This window comes from Uloborus diversus, chromosome 7 (assembly GCF_026930045.1).
Source record: "Uloborus diversus isolate 005 chromosome 7, Udiv.v.3.1, whole genome shotgun sequence".
Taxonomy (NCBI): Eukaryota; Metazoa; Arthropoda; class Arachnida; order Araneae; family Uloboridae; genus Uloborus; species Uloborus diversus.
The window spans coordinates 3,046,081-3,068,306 of record NC_072737.1 but is presented as its reverse complement, the minus strand read 5'-3'; the positions used below and the strand labels follow the sequence as shown (position 1 = coordinate 3,068,306).

General features: G+C 38.1%; 3 protein-coding genes across 3 annotated transcripts in view; 1 reads left to right on the top strand and 2 right to left on the bottom strand.

Moving 5' to 3' along the window:
* LOC129226179 (uncharacterized) overlaps positions 1–8,131 on the top strand; it is a 47,007-nt gene extending 38,876 nt beyond the window's left edge. Inside the window, exons 7-8 of the mRNA XM_054860779.1 lie at positions 2,839–2,997; positions 7,994–8,131. Of these exons, the coding sequence (XP_054716754.1) occupies positions 2,839–2,997; positions 7,994–8,087 (253 nt within the window). The 3' untranslated portion in view covers positions 8,088–8,131. The remainder of the gene's footprint in view (positions 1–2,838; positions 2,998–7,993) is intronic.
* A 4,187-nt stretch (positions 8,132–12,318) lies between these two features.
* On the bottom strand, positions 12,319–13,428 carry LOC129226176 (gastrula zinc finger protein XlCGF8.2DB-like). The gene has a single exon (XM_054860777.1). It carries the CDS (start codon positions 13,426–13,428, stop codon positions 12,319–12,321), a length of 1,110 nt encoding a protein of 369 aa, XP_054716752.1.
* A 551-nt stretch (positions 13,429–13,979) lies between these two features.
* On the bottom strand, positions 13,980–22,206 carry LOC129226175 (gastrula zinc finger protein XlCGF8.2DB-like). Its single transcript, XM_054860776.1, has 2 exons — positions 21,814–22,206; positions 13,980–14,345 (listed from the first exon to the last, which is right to left on the bottom strand). The coding sequence occupies exons 1-2, from the start codon at positions 22,204–22,206 to the stop codon at positions 13,980–13,982; spliced, it is 759 nt and encodes a 252-aa protein (XP_054716751.1).
* Positions 22,207–22,226: the final 20 nt, after the last annotated feature.

Here is a 22,226-nt window from a genome sequence, read left to right as displayed (position 1 = left end):
GAAATTTGGCACAAAGTTAGTTTGTAGCAAGGGGGTGTGCACCTCGAAGCGATTCTTCCAAAATTCGATGTGGTTATTTTTCTATTCCAATTTTAAGAACAAAAATATCATAAGATGGACTAGTAAATTACGAAATTATCATAACGTGGAACCGTAACATGGGCACAAGCCAATTGGCGAGATACGAAATTATCATAGCGTGGAACCGTAACATGGGTACAAGCCAATTGGCGAGAAAATTCACCATACGTTATTTGTAAATATACAGGCGAGCCAAAAGACCTTTTAATTTTTCTATTACGGGCAAAGCCGTGAGGGTACCACTAGTTAAAGATAAAAACAATGCTTGGTTCGGAATGAAGGTTTGTCCTCCATATCTCATATTTAAAGCAAGTACATACAGCTGGTAACTAATCCATATTTAATTTTTAAGAACAACAAATAACTTGAGAAAAACGAGTTCTTCCTGATCAACAACAAGCCATTTTAGATTAGCGTGCAGATAGGAGCATCTGCAGGACTTTGGAGACAAAAATCAAACATTAGATGAATACAAGAATTCTAGGAGGGTTCTTAGAAAAGCATTCGACCTTATTGTTTTGTGTATAAAACCAGAAGGATATGACTCAAGCGGGCTTGCATGACTTTGAACCTTTCTGCGCATGTGTGAATTTTTTCCGTCGGCAAATAGCGCCATTCGGCAAACAGAGCTTGACGGAGTTAGTGTGTAGGAGTACCTTCGCTTCTCCCCTATCGGAAGAGGGGATGACGTCACTTCCTATGCCATTTGACGTCACAAGAGCTTGAACTTTAAAAATTAATTTAAAAAAAACTACTTATCGTATCGCAAAAATTTTTTCACCTATGATGTTTATACATGTTACTCTATCATATAAAAATAAAATTGAAAAATCGACAACTTCCCTATTTCAAGTAATGTGACGAAAAGACTGAAGCAGCCAAAACCTCTCTGTTGTTAGTTTAAGGAACAGGCAGAAGTCGCGAGGGGACATATCAGGGCAGCAAGGAGCCTATTGAATTACAGGACTCTGGATTTTCGCCAAAAACGACGAAATCGAGTACGAGGAATCTGCTGAGAAAACGTCTCCTAAAGCTGTCTGCATCTTTCGAATGTTTTCCACTTGGCTTATTCCCAGCTTCAGGTAAAATTTGATGCAACAGAGTTGTTACAGTCGTTCAGTCACTTTTCTTGAAATTAAACAATCTGACGTGAGCCTTACACACTATTTCAATCAAACTCAGTTTGCCAGCGATTGACGGTATTGACCGACAGTAAAAAAATTCACGCATGCGCACAAAGGTTCAAGGTCAGCTCATGCAGACGCACTTGATTCATACCCATCAGGTTTTTGCAAGATACTTTTCTAACAGCCCTCGTCATTAGAATCGATAATAATTTTTATGATAAACTTTTAATGAATTTTTTTTAAATTTTCTGATTTACATATAACTTTGGTACGTTTAAATGCCACAGAAGGAATATTGTGTTGCAATTATTGTACGGCTTATAATCGCATTTGAGTTCAAATGCATGGATAAATTACTAGCATCATTAGCATGGATTTCTCTCCATGCCAATTACAAATGGCTAATTTAAAAGTAATGATTTTTTTTAAGTGAAAATTTAACTCATTAGCTCTACTGTCTTCAGGTAAAGTATGCAGGACAATTTTTAAACAAATCCTATAGTTTTTCAAAGATTTTAATAACCATAACGTTTTAAGATTTTATTTTTTGAAAAAAAAAAAAAAAATCTCCTAGTTTGAGAATCACCCATATGTGTCTTGCTATATGTATAGGGGTCATTCAGACCCTTTTGCTTGTGAGTTCGGTTCCGTTAGGGGCTGTCCATAAAGGATGCCGCAGTTCTTTGTCACAAAGAGTCCTACTTCACCTTTACCCCCTCCCCATGTCACACATCATACACATGTTCTAATAAAAAATGCTTAATGTCACACGCCTTGTTGCCCCCTTGCCCCTTATCACACTTTCACGATCCTCCCCCCTCAAAACACAACATCATTTGTGGACAGCCCCTTAAGGGGTCTAAGGACCCCTTAACCTTCAAATTTTTCAATTTTATGGAAAAAATATATGTTATGCATCATTTAATCTTGAACAATTTAATACCTTATTTATTACCATACGCAAAAAAACTTTTCAAGTTATCGTGAAAATGCGTAAACTTTCACTCCATAGAAATTAATATTTACCGCAGTTGTTTAAGCCACTTTTTGTCAAGTGCCGGTTTCTCGTTTTGCGCGTATGATATCTTAGAAAGTTTCTTATGTATTTCCGTAAAACTTTTCGTACATGTTTGTCTGGTTTATTTTTATGATCTGAACCTAAATTTTAACTAAAAATAAAAGTTAATAATTTTTAAAAAACATTTTACCCCAGGATTTTGGAAAATTTTGATATTAACTTACAAAATTTTAAAAAATAATTAAATAATTTAAAAAAAAGTAAATAAATTTAGTTTCCAATCATAAAAATAAACCGGACAAGCATGCACAAAAAAATTTACGGAAATATATTAAAAAAATTCTGAGATATCATGCGCGCAAAACGAGAAACTTGAGAAAACGCAACCTGAGAAAAAGAGGCATAGACAGCTGCTGTTAACATAAATCTCTAAGGGGAAAGTATACGCAATTTTTCGATAGCTTGAAAAGTTTTTTGCGTATGGGAATAAATAAGGTATCAAATTGTTCAGAATTAAATTAGGCATAACATATATTTTTTCCAGAAAATCGAACATTTTGAAGGTTAAGGGTCCTTTTAGACCCCTTAAAGAACAATCTACTCTCGTTCCAGCAATCGGGTCGGCTGCTGCAAAGTCCTCTTGGGTCACGGGGCTTCGGTTCGCGCGGAAGACGAACCACCTGCCGGACCCCTGGACCGATTCCTCCGGAAGTACCGGGAGAACCTCTCGACCGTCTTCAGGCTGGCGGAAGTCTTTGATCGCATCGGAGGGTGAGTACGAAACGTTTGGCCGAACCTACCACCGAATGCTGACTAACAGGGGCGGATCCAGAAATTTTTATTAGGGGGGGTCAAGTTTCAATGGTCAGCGTTACATTTCCCACGTTAAAAAGTATCAGGAAAGCAACGCTGCCCCCCTCCAGAGTGATGGCGCACCCCTTCATTACGGAGCATCATCCCACCCAAAGAAGATCAAAACTCATTCAAATGACTCCCCCCCCCCTTAAATTTTTCACTGCCGAAGCCTGTACCATGGATCATACTCACTTCAATTTTCTTCAAATACGTTTCTTTAAGCAGACAGGCTGGTCACATTACCGTAGATATTCTTTACTACTACAGTCAAACCTTGATATCTCGAACCTCCTTATCTCGAAACCCTTGATGTCTCGAAACAAAAATTTTCCCCAGCATTTTCTATAAAAACCCCTATGTATTTTCCATAGTTATCTCGAAATTTATTTTTCGAAACCCTTGATATGTCGAAATTTTTGCACAGAAGCAAGTTTCAATTGTCGTTTTGCTTTGGCAATTTTTGTAGTAAAACCAGTTCCAGAGAGAATTGCTTAACGTGTTTCATCCCTTTCCTTGGAAATTTGGTGAATTGGGGATTGGGGCAAGATAATAGGGGAGTGTTGGTATGAAGGGGGTGCTGTGTTTTCCCCAGAATTTAGAATCTTTGTGCATTTTTCTCGAACATGTTGTTGCTTTGAGGAAAGGGGTTCGATTTTTCGTCCGTCAGTTTTCAAGCGAAAACGGAAAATGCGTTCCTCATTTTCATCATTCAGTGTTTTTAACTCCTACAAAATGGCTGCTGAGAACTTTTTGAATGTGAGGTTACTGGTTAAAGATAAAATTAGAATTTTTAAAGTTTTAGGTGAAAAATCCAAGTTGAAATTGTTGTTTATTTCAAAATCTCATCCTGTGCACTTTCGACAATTAGAAAATTTCAAATCTAGTTAAATATTGAAGACTACTTTATTGATTGTAATTTGAAGTGGTCGCATAGTACATATATAAATGCATATAGCGTACGTGTGTAAATGTGAGAGTTACTAGTGTATCTTTTAAAAACCTTGATAACTCGAAAACTCAATATCTCGAAATTTTTCCCCGTCCCGAGAGATTTGAGATATCGAGGTTGTACTGTCATAATCAAACTGAAAGTCTGTGCCTCCTGATCTCTGTCTGTCTGGATGTCTTTTACGCGCATAGCGCCTAGACTGTTCGGCCGACTTCCATGAAATTTGGCACAAAATTAGTTCGTGCCATAGGGGTGAGCACCTCGAAGCAATTTTTGGAAAATTCGATTTTTTTTTCCAATTTTAAGAACATTTTACAAAGCAAATTATCATAACGTGGACGGACAAATTACCATAACAATAACATGGACGAGCAAACTACCATATGTGACCATGGGTAGGCAAATAAACATAGTAAATTGGCGACAAATTCATCATCCAATATTTGTAGGCGCACCAAATGACCTTTTCATTTTCTACAACGGGCGAAGCCGTGCGAGTACCACTAGTACAGGAATAAAATAGTTGGAAATAGCCTACGCACACATGTAGTTTCAGATGGAAGAGTGCTGTGAAACAAAAGTTAAGCACCTCAGAGATTATTGTTCTTTTGAAAATGAACGAAAAACTCAAAATAACCCTAGCCCAGTAAACGAACTCAGTCAATCCTTTGAATTATGACGAGCTGAGAAGAAATACCTTACAGAACCAAGCCAAAAAAAAGGGGGTAACATTGATTTCATTGATATTTTTCGGACCTACAAATTTTAAGTTTAATAAATAATAATCGTGATAAAATTCTTGTCACAGGGGGGTCCGCTGACCCTTTGACCCTCCCCTGAATCCGCCCCTGCTGACTAAGCTTCGGAGATTGCACCTTTTTGGGTTCACCAGAAATACTCAGTGAAGACCTAGTACTTTCCTCATTGTCACGTGACAGACATTCGCTGGGGAATGTGACAACAAAACATGTCACAATTTCAGCGAATAATACCTCATACCGAATATCAATTAACGCCGTGCACCAAACCTAGATGTCAGCACCGTATAGTAAGCATCTGGGCGAAAAACGGGTTTTCCGAAAACGTGCTTCCTATATGGTGCTGACATCTAGGTTTGATGCACGGCGTTAATTGATATTCGGTATTATTTGCTGAAATTGTGACAAGTTTTGTTGTCACATTAACCCATCAGCTTAACAGGGACCGATGTGGAAGTTCTGGGCACTGAATAAGTATAAATAGTGTTTATTCACAAAATACAGGGTGTTTCAAAAAGATTGACCCGATTTCAACTGAGAAAAATGAAGTTTTCAAAAATGAGTACATTCATGCTTTCAAATTTTCTTGAAACCTTTTGTTTTAAATATGAGAACCCATTTTATCAAATAGTGTGCTGAATTATTTCATACTCAAAAATGAGTACAAAATACTCAGTATTAAAATTATTACATATTCAAAAATGAGCCCACATGTTGATTTGAGTATTTGAATGTTTAAAATTTGAGTACCACATAGTTGGAATCATTTTGACTAGCGATATGTTCAAATTTGAGTACTTTTTCATCAGTTTTGAAATTGTTGTTTTTAGAGTGTTGAAACGCGTATATTATGAAAACTATTGAAAATAGACACTCCAGATTAATTTTATAATTACATAGATAATAATTTTTTTTTCACATGCAAAATTAAAAGTGCTTAATATGTCCACTTTTGGATACGTGGCATGTCTACACGGTAGTCGAATTCGTCCCAAACTTTTGCAAGCATGTCTGCATCAACTGCTTACACAAGCAACACTATTCTTTGAATTGTTTATACCATCTTCGGGGCAGGAGGTTCGGCACCAGTGTATTCTCGACGAAAATCACGCTGAACAGTTGTTATGGACTCGCACTTCGTGAAAAGTAGAACACAATACGATTTTTTGTCGCGCAGTCGCCATTTTCACAAACTCTGAAATGGCGGACGAAGAAAGAGAGTTAGCGCTACCTGTAAGCAACTCCGTGAAACTCGATGTTTTCCCATTCTAACGATATCTTTATATAATGAAACGAATTAAAATCTGAATACTTATGATTTTTACTTTCTTCTATATCTAATATATAGAAAAAAGTATTGGATTCGTGCAAATTTTCGAATTTCGAATTTTGACGGATTCGAACGTTTTGAGGTGTGCTGAGTCCATTTCGACTATTTTTGGAAAATGTCTGTGTGTATGTGTGTGTTACGTCTGTGTGTGACCAGTTTTTTGTGGCCGCTCTACAGCAAAAACTACCGCATGAAATTGAACGAAATTTGGTACACATATGTGCCCCTATGTGAACTTGTGCCCATTGGTTTTTGGCGCGAATTCCTCCAAGGGGGGTGGAGCAATGGGACGTTTTTTGAGTTACGCGTGCTTGCTATTCCTCAGGAAGTAACTGGCAGAATCAAACAAAATTTGGTCCATATGTTGCCCCTAACAGGAGCAGGTGCTGATTCAATTTTGGTGTCAATAGCTCAAATGGGGGTTGAGTTATAGAACGTTTTTTGTCGTCAATTGTGACTGCTGTATCTCAAAAAATAACGAACGGAATCAAACAAAAATTTTTTGACAAGTAGCCCTTAGTGGGTATAAGAGCTGATTTTATTTTGGTGTCAACAGCTAAAAAGGGGGTAGCGCAATCGCCCGTTCTTTTTTTCCATTGTGAGTGCCCTATCTCAAAAAGTAATGCTACGTTCTGGTTGAAATTTGGAATATATGTGAATCCATACGTAAACAGGCTTTGGTTCAATTTTGACTCCAATCGCTCCAAGAGGTGTTGATTTTTTTTTTTTTTTTTTTTTTTTTTTGCGAATAAAAATAGTTTTATTAATACAACAATAAGAAAGATAAATCGTAATAGATTGTCGTCTGCGTATTTCTCGGGATTTTAATTGTATGGAAATGATCGGAAATATTATCTCAATGATTTAAAATTTTTAACTGTTGCCATCTTATGTTTGTTAATAAATAAAATATTTGTAATTAATTCAAGTAAGGCTTTTAAAGTAACTTTCAATTTTCGCTCTTTGTTTTGTTTTTACAATAATTCAGACATTGGGATGGTCGTCAAGTTTTTGCATGTGTAATTTTATTTTCGTTAGGAATATTGCTTCCTCGTCAAGCATGGGGAGGGATCAGAAAAAGGAAAAATATAGAAGAAAGTCTCGTGATGGCCACAACATACTAGTTTATTTGAAATCGGGTCATACTTTTTGAAACACCCTATATAACTTTTAACAAATTATTTATTTAATAACTTTTACTAAATATAATACATGAGAGATTGTAAAATGCGCACATGTCTTACAGAAATGAAAGAGGCAATTACGATAAAGAAGTTTTTTTTAAGTAATAAAGAGTAAATACTAGAAGTAAATCAGGTTCACATACAAAGAGGACCACGAACTAAGCACCCTTATCTCCGGACAAGCACTTGAATGATTTAACAACACAAAAATAAGGAAATAACGCCCAGGCAGTGGTTATTAACTATGTCCCGATAACAACAACCAATTTTTTCCAATAATTATTACAAAATGTGTCTCGAAAAAATTTTTAAACTAAGTTTTTTTCCCACGCACACATTTTCAAAATTTCAAGAATATTTCAATATTTAATGATTTATTTATAAATTTTAGCATAAGAATCCTTTAATTATTCTACTTATCATTCGGGAAAACTCTCGTAGAACACATTCTAGTTGAAAACGCTTCCTCGGATTCAGTAATTCCAAATCCAAATTCCAGTAGTAAAAATGTCTTACTGCCATATTCACCACCCGAGTTGAATCTCACTCAGACAGTTTTATCGTCGATCGAAACCTTCTCCAACCAATCAGAATGCTTAAATCGGAAGTTACGTTACCTGAAGTTCAACTCTGCTGGTGAATATGGCCGTTAATGATGCAGTAGTCATGCTCATGAGTTTTGTCCTTGCAGAAAGAAGTCCTCCAAAGCGGTTCCTGCCGATGTCCTGAAGATATTAGTCAGCATGACTCTGGCAGAGGAGGAGGAAAGCCAAGCAAGCTTCTAAGGGTTTTCTAAGCACGAAAAGATCCGTTCAAATAGACGAAAGGCCATGAACTGCTCAACTTTACTTTATCCCAGTGAGCGATTAAATTTTATAAAGGCCAAAGGAGAGAGAGAAAGAGATGTGTTTTTCCTACTGAGAGAAATACGTGATTCAATATTGAACCTACATTGGAGGCTTTTTACTTTCAATATTATCTTTACCCATAAGCTCAAACCTTCTACCAGGGGTGATTGTGAGTTCATCAAAAAATACCTGAAAGTTTCAAAGCGAAAACGGGGGGGGGGGGGGAGGGGGTGTAATCTTTGGCCCCTATTACTTAAGTGCACCTTTTCCATAGTATTAAATAGTTCTGAGTCAAAATATTGTGTGTACATGTGATTGAATTTTTAATGGGTTACAAAGTTACTTTTGAGCTGGTGTTATACAAATTATCTTGACATTTGTCCATCTTAAGGCTCTTGCAGGTATATTTGATGAGTATTATATATTTTAAAAAAAAAATGCGGAGGTAGGGAAATAAAAGCATAACGAGAAAAAAAAAACATAATTCCGGTATTTTCGGACATAAAAATACTGGAAATACGTCTGAAAATACCGGAAATTCGGTAAAATACCGAAACACAATCACCCCTGCCTTCTACATCGAAAAAGGAGTTCCTTAAAAACGAAAAACACGCTTTCACCGCATGTCTTTACATCTAAAAGCCAAATTATTCCATTATTCACTTTACATTCAAAAAGGAGTTCCTTGTAACTTCGAAGTACTCTGTATTCCCTTCTGTATGCAGTACCCTACTAATTTTGTGCGTTAAAACGTTGTTCATTACTATTTACACGTGTGTGCGTTTACAATGAACGTTAGCCTGTTAGCTATTTTTGAGATTACGTTTTCAAATTTTATGCTTTACTTTTTTATCACAAATCATAAGGATAGGAGTTTCAAAACGAGAAAGAATAAAAAAATTTATGTGGTTTTTCTTTTTTCGTAAAACTTAAGTCTTAGACTGTTACTGAACGTCGAACTTCAACAATCTATAAGTCACTGGCGGCGCTTATACGTGGGGAAGCAAACATTTTTTCGAATTTTATTTTGGGATAATTTTGAGTGACTTAAGGGAGGCTTTAAAATTCCTCTCCCGTAAAGATTTTGGAATTAGCCTTAAAAACGCGATTTTGGGCTTTTTCGTCGATGTTAGGGGAAAGCGCTCTTTCCCGGAAATTCTACTAATCATGAGTCTTAAAAACTTGAGGCTGTCTTTGGTGATGTAAAACTAGGGGACGGGGGAGTCTTCCCAGAATAATTCAAGAACTGCAGTGTCTAAAACGAAAACTTAAGAGAAGGGGTTCTCGCCAGAAAATTTTGCGAAGTCGAAGTTCTAAAAACGTTATATTAAGCTAACTTCGGTTGACTTATAAATTAAAGGATTCAGAGGCTTTTCTACATAAATTTTCTTGAACTAATGAAGCCCGAAAAACTCAATTTTGAGCTTTCTTTGGTAACCTCAAACGAATATTCGAGCCCCGAAATGTTTCCAAAATATGTCTAAAAGGCACAATTCTGCGCAGTTTAAGGAAGAGGTGAAGAGATTATCTTCCTGGATGGGGGGAGGGGGGGGGGATCTAACGTGAGAGCTTAAAACGCAATTTAGGCAATCTTTGAAGATAAGGAAAGGAGAGGGTGTTTCGGGGTCACGTAAATACGCTTACCCACAGTCGTCCCACCATATCAATCAATGGATAATCAGTGGTTCACTATATGATTACCTATGAAGAAGTGTATCAATCAGAGTCTATTAAAGAAATAATAAATACTTTATTTAGTACCTGGTGTTTTCATTCCTGATCGGATCAAGTTTTAGATTAATCTACTTTTGTTTTCTTTTCTTTTACCGACAAAAATTCCTGTAGGGGAGAGTGTTGTACCTTGGGACACTTTTTCATATTTTAATTTTTAACGTCAATTATGTGAATCAAATTTAAAATCTAAAAGTCACATTGAAATACCCCAATATTTTTTAAAACTCAGACAGTTTGAAAATAAAATATTGCCAGCCATTTGAAGTAAAAGTTCCAAGCTGTCCCAAGGTACAACATCCTATCGTACCTAGGGCCACATCCTGTTGTACTATGGGAAAGTCTTCATGATTCAGGAAACAGCTATATACTTGAACCAATTTTGCACCAGAAGACAAAAAAAAAATATTTTTTCGTGATAATGCATTAAATTGTGAATAATAATAATGAATTATAAATTATTATCTAACATCAAATATGTTTCCAAATTTATCGTGAAAGTCAAATATAGCGCCGAAACTTCTTATTCCTACGAGAACGCCAGTGCATTTCTGGAGCTAAACAGGCAAATTTAGGCCACCGTTTTAACCAAACCAGAGCCTATGCACACTAACTACTTTACCTAGTGCAAATTGAACTAAATTCAGCATTTCCTCCAGATCCGTGGACTTCAAGTTTGTGCCGTCTGGTTGTAAGTATAGAGTATCTCGCCAAGTGGGACCAAAGGTAACCTGGAAGATGCGGGTTGAATGGAAAATAAGCAAGGCAAATCCTTAAAAAAGCAGACGTACCTTTTATTCCAGCAAAGAACAACGCTTTGTAACACAGGATTGTTTCACCCTATCCACAGTCATTTATATTATTCAATCAATCACTTTATCATTTATAGTTCAGCAGCAGTGGTTTCGGTCTGATCCTTCAATTACACCAAGATATTATTTAGATTGCTATAGTTCATTGTACGATCTATGCAGACGTACATTTAATCAAATTTTAACTTATGATTTGTATGAGTGCAAAACATTTTTCAAACACTACAAACTTGATTCAGATTAACCGGAGATCCAGATCAACAGGGGCCGGATAAACTGGGTTCTGCTGTAATACCGAAAATGTATAGAAGACCATTATAACGCACACCTTGGGACCAGAGCTTTTGCGTTATACAGATTATTGCGTTATATAGATCATTTCACAAATTTTGAAACTAATGTTCAGAATATGTCTCTATATTAGCACTTCAGAATGAGTTTTATCTGCAATGAGTATTAAAGCACCAACATTACAATGAGTTATTCACAAATATGTTTCACAATCAAAAGAAAGTGCATTATCCTGCACTTCTGCTAGCTTCTTAGTTTGCATAACAGCTGCATTTGCAAGAGCCATCTGGTATTTTCTGTTTACTGCAGGGGGGGGGGGTACTAATTTCCATTTAAAAGCTTTGGATTGAGATGGAAAGATGAAAAACTGTTTCAAAATAACAATTTTTTTGTTTGCAAAGCAAAACAGAGGGATTTTTTCAACTTAAAAACCTATTGTTTGCTTCTGGAAAGTTGTACGGTTTATAGAGAATTGCGTTATATAGATCATTTCACAAATTTTGAAACTAATGTTCAGAATATGTCTCTATATTAGCACTTCAGAATGAGTTTTATTTGCAATGAGTATTAAAGCACCAACATTACAATCAGTTATTCACAAACATGTTTCACAATCAAAAGAAAGTGCATTATCCTGCACTTCTGCTAGCTTCTTAGTTTGCATAACAGCTGCATTTGCAAGAGCCATCTGGTATTTTCTGTTTACTGCAGGGGGGGGGGTACTAATTTCCATTTAAAAGCTTTGGATTAAGATGGAAAACTGTTTCAAAATAACAATTTTTATGTTTGCATAACAAAACAGAGGGATTTTTTAAACTTCAAAACCTATTGTTTGCTTCTGGGAAGTTGTACGGTTTATAGAGAATTGCGTTATATAGATCATTTCACAAATTTTGAAACGAATGTTCAGAATATGTCTCTATATTAGCACTTCAGAATGAGTTTTATTTGCAATGAGTATTAAAGCACCAATATTACAATGAGTTGTTCACAAATAAATATGTTTCACAATCAAAAAGTGCATTATCCTGCACTTCTGCTAGCTTCATGGTTAGCATAACAGCTGCATTTTCAATAGCCATCTGGTATTTTCTGTTTACTATGAGTACTCATTTTCAATTAAAAAGCTTTGAAATAAGATGGAAATATGAAAAACTTTCAAGATTTAATTTGCCTAGCAGTTTTTATGTTTGCAAGAATAAACAGAGGTATTTTTTAAACTTCAAAACCTATTGTTTGCTTCTGGAAAGTTGTACGGTTTATAGAGAATAGCGTTATATAGGTCGGCGTTATAATGGTCTTCTACTGTACAAGATGTCAAAAGGACCAAGGCGTTAGCTGTCCTCCGTCACGCTCGATCCGACATCAGCGGCCTGAGGCCGTTCTCTGGCGTGGACTCTCATGTGCTTTTTTAGGCGGGAAGTATCTTGGAACGCTTTTTCGCAGAACTGACACGAATGGGGCCTCTCCCCGGTGTGAATCCTCAAGTGCTGCCGCAGACCGGAGCCCAGAGTGAAGGTCTTCCCGCAGAAGGCGCAAGTGTAGGGCCTCTCCCCCGTGTGCTGCCTCCTGTGTTCCTTCAGGCCGCTGAGCGTGCTGAACTTCTTGTCGCAGGACTCGCACGAGTGCGGCTTCACGCCCATGTGCATGAGCAAGTGCCTCTTCAGCTGCGAAGCCACCGAGAACGACTTGCTGCAGCTGTTGCAGGCGAAGGGCTTCTCCCCCGTGTGGGCCCTCCTGTGCTCGTCCAGGAGCTTGCGGTAGACGAACTGCTTCTGGCAGAACTCGCAGGACAGCAGCCCTTCCCCCGTGTGCAGCCTCATGTGCGAGTTGAGAGTCCCCGCTTGGCTGAAGGCCTTCCCGCAGACCTCGCAGGCGTGAGTCTGCTTTTCCGTGTGGGCCCTCAAATGCATCGTCCAGCTCCATTTGTGCACGAACGACTTCCCGCAGAGCTCGCACGTGAACGCTTCCTTGTCCACGTGCGTCTTCAGGTGTCTCTGCAGGCAGAAGCTCGAGCGGAAAGCCTTCCCGCAGCTGACGCAGGCGAATGGTGTCTCGCCCGTGTGAAGCCTCACGTGTGAGGTCAGGTTCCTCCTGCTGCTGAAGGTCTTCTCGCACGAGTCGCAGGAAAATGGCTTCTCCCCCGTGTGCGTTCTCACGTGCGAGGTCAGGCTGGATTTGCTGGGGAACGTCTTGTCGCAACGGTCGCACGAGAACGGGTTTTCTCCCGTGTGTTGTCGTAAGTGTATCGTCAGTTTGCTCCTCCGGGTGAAAATCCTTTTGCAGTACTCACACGAGTAGGTTCTGTCTTTGGAGTGAAGCGTCAAGTGTGACTTGAACTCTGCTTCTTCGACGAATGTTGCTTCGCAGTGTTCACAAGAGAATGTTTTCACTTCGGAATGAAGCGCCTCATGTGACTTGAGCTCTGCTTCTTCGACGAACATTTGTCCACAATGTTCACAAGTGAACGTTTTCGCTTCGGAATGAAGCGCCTCATGTGACTTGAGCTCTGCTTCTTCGACGAACATTTGTCCACAATGTTCACAAGTGAACGTTTTCGCTTCGGAATGAAGCGCCTCATGTGACTTGAGCTCTGCTTCTTCGACGAACATTTGTCCACAATGTTCACAAGTGAACGTTTTCGCTTCGGAATGAAGCGTCAAGTGTGACTTGAGCTCTGCTTCTTTGACGAACATTTGTCCACAATGTTCACAAGTGAACGTTTTCGCTTCGGAATGAAGCGCCTCATGTGACTTGAGCTCTGCTTCTTCGACGAACATTTGTCCACAATGTTCACAAGTGAACGTTTTCGCTTCGGAATGAAGCGTCAAGTGTGACTTGAGCTCTGCTTCTTTGACGAACATTTGTCCACAACGTTCACAAGAGAATGTTTTCGCTTCGGAATGAAGCGTCAAGTGTGACTTGAGCTCTGCTTCTTCGACGAACATTTGTCCACAATGTTCACGAGAGAATGTTTTCGCTTCGGAATGAAGCGTCAAGTGTGACTTGAGCTCTGCTTCTTCGACGAACATATGTCCACAACGTTCACAAGAGAATGTTTTCGCTTCGGAATGAAGCGCCTCATGTGACTTGAGCTCTGCTTCTTCGACGAACATTTGTCCACAACGTTCACAAGAGAATGTTTTCGCTTCGGAATGAAGCGCCTCATGTGACTTGAGATCTGCTTCTTCGACGAACATTTGTCCACAACGTTCACAAGAGAATGTTTTCGCTTCGGAATGAAGCGCCTCATGTGACTTGAGCTCTGCTTCTTCGACGAATAGTTGTCCACAGTATTCACAATGAAACTCCTTGCTTGCAGAGTTTGGCTTCGCTTCTCGATCGGGAGAAGGGCTGTCTTCTAGGGATTCTGAAAGAAGCTTAGCTTCTTCTTCCAATGCATTCACTACAGGAACTTGGTCATCCATTACCATTTTTCAAGATCGCTGAAATGTATTGGCAGAAAAAACAGTTTAAGCAACTGTCAACACCAATGATTCAACAACTGACGGCGAAGATGAATGACGCAGTTTGTCTTCAAAAACTTCTTCACTTAGCAACTCTTAATTCTGCTCACTACATTATTTTCTGCAGAAAAGTAGTATTCATCTTCTTAAATGTTGTTAATCACTTATTTTCATGAAGTTTCTTAACTGACATTATTAAAGGAGGAAGCTTTTAAATGACACATTTGAATCAAATTCATACCTACAGGAAAAAGGAAGAAAAGGAAATTAGTGTTTAACATTAATTAAAGAGTTCAGAAAGATGTAGAGAATTCTTCAACAGTTTTACGTTTACGCCCCGATTTTACATTTCTCAAGGGACTGGGCTGACGAACGTAAAATACGGGAAACATAAAGAAAGCAAAAATCAAACAGGAAAAAAAATGAAGGTAGTTTAGACGACTCTTTTAAAAGGTACAATATCTATATTTTAAGAAAAAAAACACAAGCTTATACAAACAATTTTAGATCATTTCAACACATTTAGTTGCGAATCCGGGGGTTTTGGTTGAAAATAATCCGTAATAGTGGATTGTTTTTCAGTCATTGAGTTAAAAGTAAGCATCTTCTAGGATTGAAAAGCTTCGTAAGTTTTTTCTTGGTCATTATGACATGAGGAAGAAAATGTTCTTACGCTATTTGAAAGCTCTTCAATGCAATATCGAAAGAAAGGGCCGGCTGTGCTTCCAGTTCTTCTTGTTCATCTTCATTGGCGGTGAAATGTCCGTAAGTTCGGCTGTGGATGGAGCAGTAGCAATTTTGTTTTCGTAGATTAACTTTCAACAATGCAGATTATCGTTAAAAATGCACAAATGAAACATATTGCTTATTTTAAAACTATTCTTTCTCTTTTTTTTACTTCCCAGGAAAAACGTAAAATGCGGGAAATTCATAAAAAACAAACTTACAATCCGGGTAAAGTTAGCATTATTAATTTAGGGAAAATATGAAACATGATGAAAAAAACGGGAAATGCGGGGAAAACGTAGATTCGGAGGACCTAAAATCGGGGTTACACTGTGCCTGTTTTCAAACTCTTTTTTTTTACTTCCCAGGAAAAACGTAAAATGCGGGAAATTCATAAAAAACAAACTTACAATCCGGGTAAAGTTAGCATTATTAATTTAGGGAAAATATGAAACATGATGAAAAAAACGGGAAATGCGGGGAAAGCCTAGATTTGGAGGACCTAAAATCGGGGTTACACTGTGCCTGTTTTCAAAAACCAGGGCTGCAAGTGGGCTCAAGTAAATTTTTCCGAAGACAGTGAAATTTCCGGAAACTATGAGGAAGCTCAACCCCACCTTCCTCCCCTCGTAGAAACTCCTCAAGTATGCATACAAAAATCATTGAAAATAACCATTTAAAAAGTGTTTCTCTTTTTTTTTTTTAATACTTGTTCAGTTTTAAAATGTGTTGTCAGCCCAAAATTTTCGGAAAAGGCAACCCAAAACTTGCGGAATTTTCCGATCACTAACACCCTTGCCAAAAACGCCAATTTCCAGAATAGTAGAAAAAATGGGCTCCAAAAAAACATACTGCGAAGGGCCTCCCAGATGTTTAAATCCGCCTCTGCTTTCTTGTCCCTTGCACATTAAACTTGATTTGATAAAATTATTTGTGAAACTTAAACAGAGAATTGGATGTTTCCTTGCATCCAGGGTTGGCTTTCTGCCGGCAGAAACTAGTTTTTGCCGTGCCAGTGGCAGAAACTGGTTATAACCGGTAAAAACCAGCAGAAACTGGCAAAAACTTCAAAGTGTCTTTAATAACTCAAGTAATTACTAAATGATATTCGTTTAAGTAAACTAAAAGATTAAACTTAATTTCATCACTGCAAAAAATAAAATCTTATGCTAGTGCCCTTGATTTAGTTCAAAAAGGGAACTTTTCAATTGTAGAGATGCTCGAAATATTTGGATTAATCAAACAAAGGACAAAAAAAAAAAAAAAAACAACCACATGGGTGCTAAGGAAAGAGAAGTGACATACAGAATTAAACATGCATTACTGATTGTAATTTGCTTATATGCTTCATCTAAATTGCTGGCGATTGAAATTATCATGTGCTTCGAGAAGAAAGTGCCAGATTTTTACTTGCCAATATTAACAGAGATTTTGTACTAATGTCGCAGCTTTGCAAAACAAATTGGCCCCCCAATGCAACACATGAAAGTTTCACGAACATTGCTTGTTCCTTGATGCATTGCCTGCTAGCTCTTCTATTGCAAGAATATTCTCTTCTCATTCGTGCATATTAAATTCAGAAACTGTTTTGAGTTTTGAAACCACCTTTTCTTAGAGATAACTGAAGGGTCGAAACAATCTAACATTTGATTTTGAATTTAAGATAGTTAACCAAACAAAGCACAATTTAATTACGGTATTAATTATTCTTTCCATGCATTTTCTATTGAATGTCAATAATTTTTTGTCATTTGTGAGATTTTGCCAGTTTTTGCTGCAAATGTGGCAGAAAGTGGTTTTTGCCATGCCGGTTTTAAGTGTTTTTCATGCCTCGGCAGAAACTTGCCAACCCTGCTTTCATCAGAGGAACGGATCCAGCAATTTAAGTAAGACAAAGCTAAAAACATAATTTTTTATTGACCAACAAATTAAAGTAATCTTTCGCGATGGAGAGTTTGCAAAAAATAGTCAAGGAACTGACTGTCAGGAACAATGGCCGGCATTCAAACCAGTGTGCAGTTCTCATACGAGAATTTGGTCTCCGACAAAAACGGTAAGGTGATGGACCATTTAGGTTTGGATGTATGAATCACGTATGTTTCGTTAATACTGTATCCAATAGCTTCATCACTTTACTTGCCAAAGAAAACAGTGTATTATTCTAAACAAATGGTTTCTCTGACATTGACTGTAATAGAGAAGGCGCAGGCATCTCCATCATTTATCCCTCAGGATATAACGTCAAGCTTATAAAATACACACTGGCCAAATCACCTCAAACTTTACTAGTGAATTTATAGCTGTTAAAGAGGCTCTTGCTTACTCCACACACCCCCGTACCTACCACTGTTTGTGGTTTAATTGGTTGGAAGGGACCCTGAAGACGGCCGATTTTTTGACCCGGACCAGAAACTGAGAAATCCCTGGTCCAGCAGCCCTAGAAGTATCGTTTCACTTGGAGGACTTCGTGACCACGAGCATATTTAATGTCCCCCAGTCACCATTAATGAAGACGGTGGATCTTTGACCCCGCTGGGACCAAACCCTGGACCCTCCGGTCACTAGTCCAATGCCTTACCGATCAGGCCACTGTGGCTCGCTCTTTCTTACTTCCCTCAGCAAAGCAACAATCCCACCTCCACTGCCCAAGAAATCTATCTTCTACAATAGCTAGGCTATGTTAATGTTGGGAAATGTCAAGTGCTACATTTAGGGCATGGAAATAAGTGTACAAGTTATTATTTGCAAGGTTCAGTCATTAGTCAGGCAGACAAAGTGACTGATCTGGGGGTCCTAATAAGTCAGGATTTAAAGTTTAGCCAACAGTGCAGCATTGCTAGCAACAAGGCCAACAAGATGCTTGGGTTTATCAATAGATCTATTTCAAACAAATCTAAAGAAGTTCTTCTTCCCTTATATAGAAGTTTGGTAAGACCTCATTTGGAGTATGCTGTTCAGTTTTGGTCTCCTTATCTTAAGAAAGACATTAATGTATTGGAAAGGGTTCAAAGGCGGGCTACAAGGCTAATAAGTGGACTTTCCCACTTAGATTACGATTCCAGGCTTAGAAGGCTAAAAATGTACAGTCTTGAGCAAAGAAGAGACCAAGGGGACATGATTCAGCTGTTTACATTTATTAAAATGAAAGATGTTGAGGGGCTGAAGTTTAGCACTGAAAACAGGACGAGGGGTCATTGTTTTAAGCTATTTAAATCTCGGGCTAACATGGATGTTAGGAAAAATTATTATTTCAGCAGGATAGTGGAACCTCGGAACAGCTTACCGGAAGAGGTGGTCATGAGCAAAGGAGTAGACAGTTTTAAGAGGGCCATTGATCTTCACTGGGGATTGTAAATTGACTAGGACCGGTCTAGCTGGGCCCAGAGCCTGTTGCTGGTCGTCACTTTTGTATTTGTATTTGTACTGGACATTTCAAGGAAATGAAGATTTTACCAACTAACCCATCCCATCTGCAAGCACTGACCCCCATTCACAACTAACCCCCAGATCATGTTTTTAATTGCCAGGCCATTATTCGCTCTTTCCTCCAACTTGGAGCACCACCAATTGAAATCTTCTACAGCCATCGGGCTCCAGAATTAGCAGATCTAAAAACTTCCTAACGTAACCGAATACAAGAAATACACCACCAGCTCAGTCAATTCCAGCCTAGGACTGCTGTTTCGTGCTTATTAGCACTCATCGTCCCGGCATGGGAGTGACTGAGCTGGAGGTGGAAATGGCAATAGCTCTGGCAATAGGGCGGTAACTTACTGAAGTAACTGAGTAGATTTAGATTTAAAGACTAATTTGGAGTTTAGTTAAATTAGTGTTCAACTCAGGATTCGGTAGTTACGTTAGGGAGTAGTTTACGGGAAGCCCCGACTTCAAAAGGTTATTAAAAATTAAGAGATCATATATAATTAGTTAAATATTAAAATAATTCATCATAAAGTGATTAAAATCGGTGTTTATTCGATAATTGGGTGTCTAGTTTAGTTGATTTTTGTACTGGAATTGGGAAAATAAATTTGATTTATAGGTTTGGGAAGGAAATCGTATGAAAGTATGACCAATTATTTTTTACTTTTTAGTTTCTCTTTGTTCTTTGAAGTTTTTCTTTTCTTTTAATTTAAAAATAGTTTTTTTTTTTTTGCTTTTTAGTGCTGTAAATATAAAATAAATTCGTAGGGTAGAGTATGGTACATGACGGGGAGAGGCCTTCCTAACGTCTATCTCGAGTGAGAAAGCGTCGAGCACAGGAGTCTAAAAACAGCTAAGGAGAGCACAAAAGAGAAAGAAACAGAGCAATGCGTCTCAGAGACTTCAAAGGGCATGGGCGGATTTATAGGGGGTCAGAGGGGGGCAATGCCCCCCCTCCCAGTTTTGGAAGGACTTTATATAGTAACAACACATCTTCCAAAAATTAAAAAAAAAATCATTATTTTTTTGTTTTTGAATAGTTCAGAAGAGAATGGGTGGCTTTATAGGGGGGGGGACAATGCCCCCAGTTTTGGGAGGAGTTTATAAAGTAACAACTTATCTTCCAAAATCTTAATAACAAAAAAAAATCATGATTTTTTCTTTTTTGAATAGGAAATTAAAGTTTATTTTTTCTTTTAAACTTAAAACAGCCGTTTCTTAAAAAGTTTGAACAATACTGTACAAGTGCATAATCAACTACTCAAGTGCAAATTATTGATAGGTTCTAAAATCCCAGAAAAGAATTGGCGTAGTATAGCCTACAAGGGCTTTTGAACCAAAAAACCAATCTAACCAACCAAACCTTGAAAATAATTAGACAAGTCTTTGAAACTCCTAAGCAAAGTGTGCTTCAATTTTATTTCTTATCAAGTGTATAAATTAAGAATTGTTCAAATTTGTAGTATGTACTCTCTTGATACCTATTCTCTAAATCTGTTCACCATTTCTTTTAAAGTATTAACTTGCATCACAAAGCACTTTTAAAGCTAAAAACTTAAAAAAAAAATTATTTGCCTATTATTTCCAATTAACCCTTATAAGACTTCAAAATGCAGGAGGAAATTATCTAAAATTTATATCCATTTTAGATAATTTCCTCCAGGGGAGTAACCCCCGGGCCCCCTAAAACTGGAGATATTCTATATCCCACTTAAAAGGGAGCACTGTGTTACTCTCTTAATACCAGCTCCCTCTCTTTTAAGGTCAATTTAAAAAGGACAGCATGATTACACACAGTAATGAAAATGACACATAAAGAAGTAAAGAATGGCCTTACGCATCACAGAAAACAGACAAAAACATAGGAGGGGGGGGGGCAATTAAAACTGTTGCTCCAAAAAAAAAAAAAAAAATCCTGCCCCCCCCCAGGAACTCAGTCCTAAATCCGCCTATGCCAAAGGCTGAAGAAAGATGCAATTATTTGCTCCTATCTATTTATTATCAAATGCGCAATTATTCACAAAGAAAATTGTCTTCGTCATCAGTTCAACTTGATCAAAGTATGTTTCTGAAAGCTAATGCACGAGTCACAATAAAACAACAGATTGCTTTAATTTTACCTATAAAATTTGAAGAGATTCCTCGATTTTTTTCAAGGATCTATCTTCAGATACTGACCTGATGACCATGGGATCACCTGGGAAGTATATTTATTCAAAAAAGGTCTAGTTGGCCTTCAGTAATAAGACCCTGGTCAAAGTAGTCAACTGTGTATGGGCCCAGGGCTTTAGAGGCACCCGAGTAATCCCTGATGGTTTCCCTACTGCGGAGTTTAGAGTTTGCACATACTCTTGTTTTACAAGTAGATCAATATTAAAAAATTACACAGAATCAGTTCAAACTATGAGTTAAACTTGAACTCAACAACAGGGAGAAACGGAATTGATTTTTTTTTCTTTGGTTAACAAAACACAATTGAGTCAATGTTGAAACTTTCTTTCCTATATTATCAAGAATTTCGAAGAATTTTCTATATTTTCTTCAAACATTTTTGAGAAAAGGTAGTAAAAGGTAGAAAAAAGCAAGAAAGATGACTGTCTCCACGGCCTGCCTGTAAAAATCATTTAAATCGCAATTTAGTTGCAAATATTAAAAATTAGTGTGTGACTCCATCGATGTTTTCTCTCAAGAGCAATCACTTGTTTTGACAAAATTAAATGATTTCAAATTCGAGTTTTTTTTTTTTTTTACAGCACACACAACATAATATTCACACTAAACATAATTTCTCAATCATTCCTGTTTCATTTTATTAAAACATTTCTACATTAAATTGCCCCAACCAAAGCAAAGAACAAATTTTAAATGAACGGCCAATGAAGCCTAAAACAAGGAAATATGTTGCAAACAAAACTATCAATAAATGCAGTAGTCATCAAAAACCCACCCAAACATAGCTATTATAAGCAATTTTAAAAGTTTTGTAAAAATTCATCATGCTTTGCTGGCATACGTTTTGAAAGGAAAAAGTACAAAGTACTAGCTTCTATCCCTCGTTGCTTCACCGGTGGCCTCGGATTGCTCTCTGGCGTGGACCCTCAAGTGTTTCTTCATATTGGAACTGTCCGCAAACTGCTTTCTGCAGAACTGGCAAGAGTGGGGTTTCTCCCCGGTATGAAGCCTCAAATGCCGCTTGAACTTCGAATGCAGAACGAAAGTCTTGCTGCAGCACGGGCAGGTATATGGCCGCTCTCCGGTGTGGTACCTCGTGTGCTCCTTCAAGCCGCTCAGATGGCCGAACTTCTTCTCGCAGTGCTCGCAGGAATACGGCTTCTCTCCCGTGTGCATCCTCATGTGCCTCGTGAGCTGCGTAGAGATGGCAAACGACTTGCTGCAGTGGTTGCAGGTGAAGGGCTTCTCGCCCGTATGCACCCTCCTGTGGTCCGCAAGGGCCCTGCTGAAGACGAACTGCTTCTGGCAGAACTCGCAAGTCAGCAACTTTTCTCCCGTATGCAGCCTCGCGTGCATCTTCATAGCTTTGGCTTTGGTGAACACCTTGCCGCAAGTCTCGCACGTGCGGGATTGAATTTCGGCGTGGAGATTCATGTGTATCGTACGATGGATGG

Coding starts and splice junctions, on each gene's coding strand:
- LOC129226176 (XM_054860777.1), bottom strand. CDS start 13,428: ATGTTCGTCGAAGAAGCAGAGCTCAAGTCACATGAGGCGCTTCATTCC.
- LOC129226175 (XM_054860776.1), bottom strand. CDS start 22,206: ATGAATCTCCACGCCGAAATTCAATCCCGCACGTGCGAGACTTGCGGC. Junction 14,346..21,813: donor CGTGCTGCAGCAAGACTTTC/GTTCTGCATTCG, acceptor CAGAATCCCTAG/AAGACAGCCCTTCTCCCGAT.